This window comes from Patella vulgata, chromosome 1 (assembly GCF_932274485.2).
Source record: "Patella vulgata chromosome 1, xgPatVulg1.2, whole genome shotgun sequence".
Lineage (NCBI taxonomy): Eukaryota > Metazoa > Mollusca > Gastropoda > Patellidae > Patella > Patella vulgata.
The window spans coordinates 20382326-20391390 of NC_065879.2; the positions used below are offsets into that span (position 1 = coordinate 20382326).

The 9065-nt window shown below is 36.7% G+C and overlaps 1 protein-coding gene across 1 annotated transcript; it reads right to left on the bottom strand.

The window, feature by feature from the left end:
- Positions 1–4604: 4604 nt before the first annotated feature.
- On the bottom strand, positions 4605–8608 carry LOC126814404 (TRMT1-like protein). Its single transcript, XM_056101545.1, has 5 exons — positions 8597–8608; positions 7729–7919; positions 6681–6759; positions 5540–5998; positions 4605–4941 (listed from the first exon to the last, which is right to left on the bottom strand). The coding sequence occupies exons 2-5, from the start codon at positions 7874–7876 to the stop codon at positions 4800–4802; spliced, it is 828 nt and encodes a 275-aa protein (XP_055957520.1). The 5' UTR covers positions 7877–7919; positions 8597–8608; the 3' UTR covers positions 4605–4799.
- Between the last annotated feature and the right edge of the window lie 457 nt (positions 8609–9065).

A 9065-nucleotide genomic window follows, 5' to 3' on the forward strand; every position in this document is an offset into this window, starting at 1 on the left:
GTTTACTAACCGTTTTTCGTAAAGATGATAAATCGTTCTGGAATTTTAATTCTGATTCCCGTTGCCGTTTGTCGAGGTAGCTGACATAAGAATCTTGACTGTTTTTTAGAAGACTATTTGCGATAAATAAAAACTTTCTATTTGTGCTAATTTTTTGTTTGATTGCTTTTAGACAAACGTCATCCATTTTAAACAATTTATTTTCAAAGCTTTGATTTTTTTATGTAACGAAAGCCATTTTATTGTATCCAACCTCGTTGGTTTTCTCCGGGTCCTCTCGTTTCCTCCCACTTCCCTTGTTAGTGATGTAGGATGGAGGGCTTGGCAAGGGACGACGTCTAGTCATTCGGATCGAACGAACAATCGTGGTACTGGGTGCACGTAAAATAAACTGTAGCAGTTGGAATTCAAAGAAGGGTGATCAAAATGTATTTCAGCATACTTCTCTTTGTACATTTTTCACTTAAGTTATTTTTAAAAACTAATAATAGGCTACATTTGTCCGAATTGGTGGGTGTGTTGAACTGTGATTCACGCACTGGTCATCAATGTGTGTTTACTATTTCAAGAACACCTGATACCACTTCTCATCGTATAATCACAAAATTCACAGCTTCTTTTTACAATTACTAGCATTCTATAACAGTATCCCAGACGCCACTTCCTATAGTAACATTCACAGAAGTCACTTCCTATAGTAACATTCACAGAAGTCAATTCCTATAAGTCACTTCCTATAGTAACATTCACAGAAGTCACTTCCTATAGTAACATTCACAGAATGCACTTGTACACATCCTAAAATAATGTTCCAAGATGACATACGCATTTTATAACAATATTCTAAAGTCACTCATATCCTATAATATTTCATAAGTGGTCTATATCATTTTGATATTTTACACCGAGATATCTGCAATATTTACTGAGTAGTTGTCGCCGTATTAGAAGATGACTCGTGTGTGCTACTTATAATAATTGTTAGCCTCCATCTGATGATTTTATACCTAACTCTCTAACAATATCACCTGTATGTAAAAAGCTTTCACACATCTATTATATTTAACTCTCAGGGTACCAAGCTTCTCTCTATATTTAGTATTAGATTTTCATGTTATTTATATGAAAACTTTGTTAAACATTGTCACGAATCAAACTACCGTAGTCAATCAAATTAAAGCGTCTACGCAGTCGGATGAGACAAAAAAAACGGGGTTCACCCGTGTACTCATTGTCGGACAGTTGAAATCCGACGACGAGTAAACGCAACAACCCCGTCATAGTTTCTCTAATAGTACACTGTATGCCCTTCTTCATTAACCCGGTTGGTGCAGAAAATAAGACGCTAAACCCCATTTCATTTTAAATTGATTACACGCATTGTTGTTGAAAAACAGTACGTTAAGCCCCATTTTAAATTGATTACACGCATTGTTGTTGAAAAACAGTACGTTAAGCCCCATTTTAAATTGATTACACGTATTGTTGTTGAAAAACAGTACGTTAAGTCCCATTTTAAATTGATTACACGCATTGTTGTTGAAAAACAGTACGTTAAGCCCCATTTTAAATTGATTACACGCATTGTCGTTGAAAAACAATACGTTAAGCCCCATTTTAAATTGATTACACGCATTGTCGTTGAAAAACAATACGTTAAACCCTATTTTAAATGGATTACACGCATTGTTTTTGAGAAGGGAATGGATGTTATAGGAGTAGATATAGGCGTGAAGGGGCCGCGAAATTACATGTCGCCAAGTGCGCAAACAAGTACGCAGCTGTCATGGAATTTTGTCGTCATATCAAAAATCGAATTCAGTCAATCGATGCGTAATTGCCCAAGGAACACGCAGGCCAAATGTGTCGATCATAATTGAATTGGTGGAGTCATATGCTTTTTTTTTAAAAAGAGCGTCGCCCCCCCCCCCAAGAAGTCGAACAACACAACCAGAACAACACCACCAACAATCAGAACAGCAACACCACCAACAACCAGAACAACACCACTAACAACCAGGACATGGTGACTAGCACTTGGTCCAAAATATCTCTTTGGTATAGCTTCAAAATAAATAAAATGAATTGAATTGGGATTAAACGTGCCTATTGAAGACGGACCACTGATTCATGCTCTGGTAAGAATTGCTTTTCGGCTTTAAATAATTGAGTTTACAAGCTCTAGTGAGATTTGTTTTTCCGTGTTAAATAATTTAGTTCAGTACGGTTCCACCAGTTGTATTATCTGTCTTATAATAACTCCCCATCATATAGTGTGCCTCTATAAACCAGTTCCTCAATAATAAACTCCCATCATAGCGTGTCTATAATTACTACCCAATAATAAAACACATTTTATCAATACTTTTATAATTAAGGTAAAGAACTGAGATCCATCACAGTTGAAAGACCTGCTTGATTACAAGTTGTTGGTTTATTGATTTGATATTAAAGTCGGTTATCATTTTTTACAAGTATAGCGTCTATTTTTATAACGTAATTACATCTTGTATTATACCCCAATAGCTACATTACACACCAATATCTGTATCCAATAATTATTATATTTTCTTATATTCCAATAGTTCCATCCGTGTAAAAACCTTTAAAACAAGAGGTGAACGTAAACACTCATGGGCTCAAGTAGGGCTGGATAAAGCTTGCATGGGGACCCTGGCTGAAACGTCACAACAGTGAAAAGGGGGCATATTCTGGTCATTGTCCATCACACCAACACCGATTCAATTTGTATGTCAGTATGGTAGATATATATGTATTTATTTGGCATAATCATATAACATAATAAATGACATATTTATTTTCATGAATTTAAGGTAATGTGCATTTCGCTTTGCGCGAATTAGAATGCCTTCAACACAAGCCCACTAATCCTTCGTCATATATAAGTGACAGGGGGGGGTTAGATAGTCAAATGGTTAGCACGTGCGTGCTGTATCATAAAGCCTGTCATTATGTCAACTGGCGTTGTTTCGAATCCCCGGTTGTACGTGACAAGGAGTAGGGTCACCTGTCCAACATCGTGGGTTTTCTCCGAGTCCTCTGGTTTCCTCCCACTGCTAAAGGACCCTACGCGCAAGCAAATTATTGAAATAAAATTAAACCATATGTTAGTCCCGAAATGACCTAGTTTGTGTCGAGTGGACGTTAAACCCCATTTCTCTCTCTATATATATAAGAGACAACCAAACATCTACAAAAATAACGTAAAAAAGACACAGAACCTATTTTAACGTGCTCTCGTGAATGAAAACCGTGCTCTATGAAATAAAAAGACAGGCTCTCAGAAAATTTCAGTTTGGGCAAAAGGGCGCGCCAGGTATCACTGAAAAGATGCCCATCATTGTACCAAATCCATATTTTTTGGAAACTTCGAATCTGAGTTATGATTGGTAATCGTTTTGTCGCTATACCAATCTCTCCCAGTCTCCCATAAAACTCGAGCTTGCTAGAATTTGCCTGGTCTCCGCCATCATCTATGAAAATTTTATTTCTCGACGTTTTACTGGCATGAGTTTCCAAAACCAGGGGGGGGGGGGGGGAGAAAAAACCCCGGACCCCCTAGAATTAACGTTGCCGGAGTGACGTGCTCGTGAAAATATCCTTAAAATAGGCCCTGCTGAGAGAGAGAGAGTTTAACGTCCACTCGACACAAACTAGGTCATTTTGGAACTAACATATGGTTCAATTTTATTTCCATTATTCGCTTGCGCGTAGGGGTCTTTAGTAGTGGAAGGTAACTGGAGGATCTGGAGAAAACCCACGAGGTTAGGCAGGCGACCCTACTCCTTGTCACGTACAACCGGGGACTCAATGACAGTTGACTCAATGACAGACTTTATGGTACAGCGCGCACGTGCAAACCATTCTGCCATCCAACCCCCTACTTTCAATGGGCTACACTACATGAAGATCTGACAAGTTGTACTCGAAGGTCGTGTCAGATATCGTACAAGCGGCTTTTGACCCTATGACGTTAGACACTGATTAATCAATTAGTGTTGGCGTTTCTAGTGATTTACCCACAGTTCCGTGAAAAAAAGTCGCCGTAACAAACTGTTTCATTGGCTTATACCTCACTTCAACCAAAACGCCAGTTATATATCCTAGTACAGTAAAGACAAATAAAACAAAATTTTGAACTATAAAAAACGAAACGAAATAGAATCTGTGATTTAATAAGATTGTGTTTTCATACAAGCAATCTGCAGGTGATAGTTCAAGGATTGAGATTCCTCTCTGTGTCCACATTCTCAGACACTTTGTCACCAGCATTTTGTAAGTTCATATGATTTTTTTTTAGCTTATACTGATTACTTTAACAATTTCTCCAGGAGAGATTGCTTGCCGCCACACATACAGTAAATAGTGTATAATTTTAGAGTGAGCAATTTTGTTGGAATACCAAACTCCATATTAAATATGATGTCAATTTCCTCTGCAATGAGGGCAATTAAAAATCAGGTACAATTTGTCTTAAGAAAAACATCTGTGTGCATTACCGGTAGGCGGACTTAACCTGACCCGAACTTGTCCATCCAATAACTAAACAGATGTCTATTGAGAGAGAGAAATGAGAACTAACATATTATATGGTACAATTTTATTTCAAAAATCCTCTTGCGCATAGGGTTCTTTACCTCTGGTTTCCTTCCAGAGGACCCCAAGGAAACCCACGAAGAAGACCTTAGGATCTAGAACACATATTGCCTATGGACACAAAACTAGGACCTGGTTTAAAGGAAACAAAATATTTTATTATTTTTCCTTGTGGGTAAATATCAGTGTTTAACAGAACAATGTTTATCTAAAGTTTGTTTTATCTGAATAAGGTTGGCATCTGTTCGAACTGATTTTGGATCGAAATGAGTTTTAGTCGCTTTGTAACCATCTGACTTTAATAACTGCACTAGAGTCGTTACCCTGAAATAATAAAACAGAAAGATATAATACTGTATATTGACATATGTATATAAGGGATAGGAGTGGGAGGGAAGGGAGTGGAGGGGAGTAGATGGTGGGAGGGGTTATGCTAGTCCGATAATCGTACTCTTTGCCACCTAAAGACCTATGTCTGAAACTATTCTACTTCGACTCAATGCAAGACCTTTTGTTTTGTTTGTTTACTCAATGAAATGGTCTGTTTTGATCAGCTTTACTCCGGTGTATACTGAATTATGTGAGACATCTATATATAGAGCATAGAACAAACCAACCCACAGATTGACCATACTCTCTTTATATGTGGCCAGCCAGACAGAAAAACGAGAGACAGGGTTTAATGTCCACTCGACACAAACTAGGTCATTTTGGGACTAACATATGGTTCAATAATTTTCTTTAGCAGTGGGAGGAAACAGAAGGACTCAGTGAAAACCCACAAGGTTGGACAGGCGACTTTACTCCTTGTCACATACAACATGAGAATTGAAAACATGCCATTTGACTCAATGATTTCACGCGCACACACTAAACCACTCGAACACCCAACCCCCCACAGAGAAAAGCAAACTAAACTTACTTTGGTAATTTCGTATGACTAACTTTCCATCGATGTGTGTTGTAATAGAAAGGCAGAAACGAGTGACTCCATAAATCAGTTTCTTCAATATTATTAACATTAGCACGTTTCAAACGTTTGGCTGGTTGATCTGGACAATCTTCATGTAGTCTCTTTTCACCAGCAGATTTCTCATGGACACTTTCCGATTGATTATCAGAAACTTCCGATGTTTTATTGCCGCACTTTTCATCACTTAAATTATCACTAAATTCCTCTCTTTTTAAGTCTAAACTCTCTTTGTTTGGATTATTAAGATTTTCATCTAGTAAATTAGAGTTATTTTCTCCTGTTGCTATGATACAACCAGCTTCCTCCATCATGGTATCCAATAGTAACATTGTTTTAGCACTTAGATCACTCTCTTGAGCACTGGATTTTATCTTGGACAGGAATGTTGGGTTAAATATGGGTCCAGACCTGATAAAAAAAGAGGAGGGGTGAAATAAAATAATATCACATACAGCTCCTACCATTAAATCAGGCCCTTTTTTTAAACTATATCTTTTCCCTGACTAATGAAAAATTGACCCACCGCATTATGATAAAAATAATGAGACAGAAGGGACAATAGAGATTATGTCAAGTGAAAATCACACACTATTTTAAAAATAACATTAAGCTATGACTAACTATAATATCTAAAGTCATATCTAAAGTCTGTATGTCCATGTTCGTAAGCGAGATTATCAAATAACTGGTCTGATTCTGATTTCTAACTCTTGGGCAAATAACTCGTCTGAAACCAATTTTCTAACCAAGGTGAGAAACCGGTTGGACTAAAATGATTGGGATCAAAGTTCACTACTCTAGATTCCGTGAACCAGTGGCAATACTCACTAATTTTCGCTAGGTAGACAATCAAGTCTACGATGACGTTTAAAAATTGTCCACATAACTTAAGAGGGTCACATGGATAATTTTAAAACGTCATCGTAGACTAGTGTGACTCAACCATTACGAACATGGACGTAACAGACTTTAGACATTATACTTAGTTAATCTACAAAACACCTGATAATGATTTGTGGCCAGTTCGTTGTGTGCAGAGCACTGTAAGTACATACCAAAGGCAACATAACTCTACAGAGTAAGTACTTACCAAAGGGGACCTAACTCTACAGCTGTTTTACCAGGTTTCTCTGAGTTACATTTACAAGGTAGTAGGTTATAAGGGTTTTCTAAAATAAAACATTGATTTATAAGAAGATAATGAACCACTCAAGGTCTAACTTAAGGCTGCATTTTGAAACTCTGCAGATATATATTACGAGCTTAAATATTGCCAAATATTTACAGATAATTAGAATTACTCTACTGACAGGTTTCTACATATAAAGAGAAAAGGGGTTTTCTGCTCCACCCGGGCTAGTGAAGATGGAGCTATGAGGGAGATTGTGCTTGGACAGCAGCTGTATGGTCTACTCTTATTTCAAATTCCAATGGAGCTTTTAGAGGCGTGTCAATGTGTATACAGGACCTTGTTTTTTTTCATCTCATATGAATGACTTGTTCCTGCACCACTGACAAGGGGAAATCCCACTGGATTTGTTCCTATCGTCTGCAGAGATAGCAACTTTCACAAGATTGTAGTTTGCAGGGGATTTTTAATTTCTTAAATGACGATCACAGATTTTAAGACCACAAAATGTTTTAATATAACCCTCTCAGATTACTGAAGACATTATCCTGTATTGTCAAGATAACGGGTGTTTATTTTAATAAAGTGGGGGGGGGGGGTCAAATGGTTTAATGTGTAAGGGTTAGATCATAAGATCTGTCATTGAGTTGAATGGCACGGTTTTCAATTCAAAGCTAGTACGTGACTAGGAATAGGGTTGCCTGTCCAACCTCATGGATTTTCTCAGGGCCTCTGGTTTCGTTCCTCTACTAAATAAAGACTACGTGCAAGTGAATTATTGATATGAAATTTTATCATATGTCAGCCCCGAAATGACCTAGTTTATTAATGACCTAGTGGAGGTTAAACCCCATTTCTCTATCTTCATAAATGAAATAAAATGGGTTTTAACATCCTACTGTTCTGCTCCGACTGGGCTAATGAAAGGTGGCATATGCCATACAGTGTGTTATGACGGAAATTTTGCCCTGACAGTGGAACTATGAATTTAATAAAATAAATAATGCACCTATGGGAGCTTTCTGTTTAGGTAGAAACACCCTCTCTTCACAGAATCGACAGTGTAGTAACCATCGTAACCTCTGATTGGCTTTATCAGCTAAATGAGGTCCACGATGGGATTTAACACTTATCAGTAGAAAATCATCCATAGACATCGTATACAACACCTCTATACCCTTATTACATTTAGATGCTGACCTGTAATATATAGACAACACATTATTACATTTAGACGCTGACCTGTAATATATAGACAACACATTTATTACATTTAGATGCTGACCTGTAATATACAGACAGCACATTTATTACATTTAGACGCTGACCTGTAATATTAGACAACACATTTATTACATTTAGACATTGAAACTAAATGTATTTTGACTTGTATGCAGGACAATGTCCGTCATCCTCTTAGGTTGACCTGTAATATATACACAACCACTGTACATGTTGACAGACATTACTGATAAATACATTTATTACTGAACCACAGTATTGGTTGATAAAAGACTAGAGAATCCTAATTGAACTTGATCAGTAACGAACAGTAATCGTAGTCAACACAATTGAGTCTTGGGCTTTTCTAGTTCAATTAATAGATATTACTGAACCAATTTACGTTTTTTTTTTACTTTTGTTATTGATGGGGAAGTTTTTTTTTTTTTAGATTTGTAGTTCATGGGGAAAGTTTTTTTTTTACTTGTGTAGTTGATGGGGAGGGTTTAATTTTACATATGTAGTTCATGGGGATATTTTTGTTTTACATTTGTAGTTGATTAGGAATTTTTTTTTACAATTGTAGTTGATGTTAATGAGGAAGCTTTTTTACAGTTGTGTGTAGAATTAGGGTATACTGAGATATATTTGTTTACCTTGCTAATTGTCCGATTAAATTTGCTTACCTTGCTAATTGTCCGATTATAACTCTGGCTGCTAGTTCCTTTATATAATCGGTTTTAATAACAGAGGTGGAATAATATCGGTCTACTACATGATGGGAACGAGCAAACATGGAAATATCTGGAACAACGAGACACAGGATCCCCAGGTGACGCAGATTAAAAAACACAGAATCTATAAAACTTGAACAACTCTTGTGTGGGTCTAAATATCTACAAAAATAACAATACACATACATGTAATATTTTTGGAAAAACAGCTACTTATTTATTTGGGCGACGTTTCGAAGAGTATTCTCTCAACGTTATCAAGCTAATACAGTAATACAAGAATAATGAGATCAATATATACAGAAAACTGTAACAACAATTCATGAAACCATACAGGACAACAACAAGATCAAAGGGGTTTATTCTACAAAAACTAATTAAGTGTGAAGAG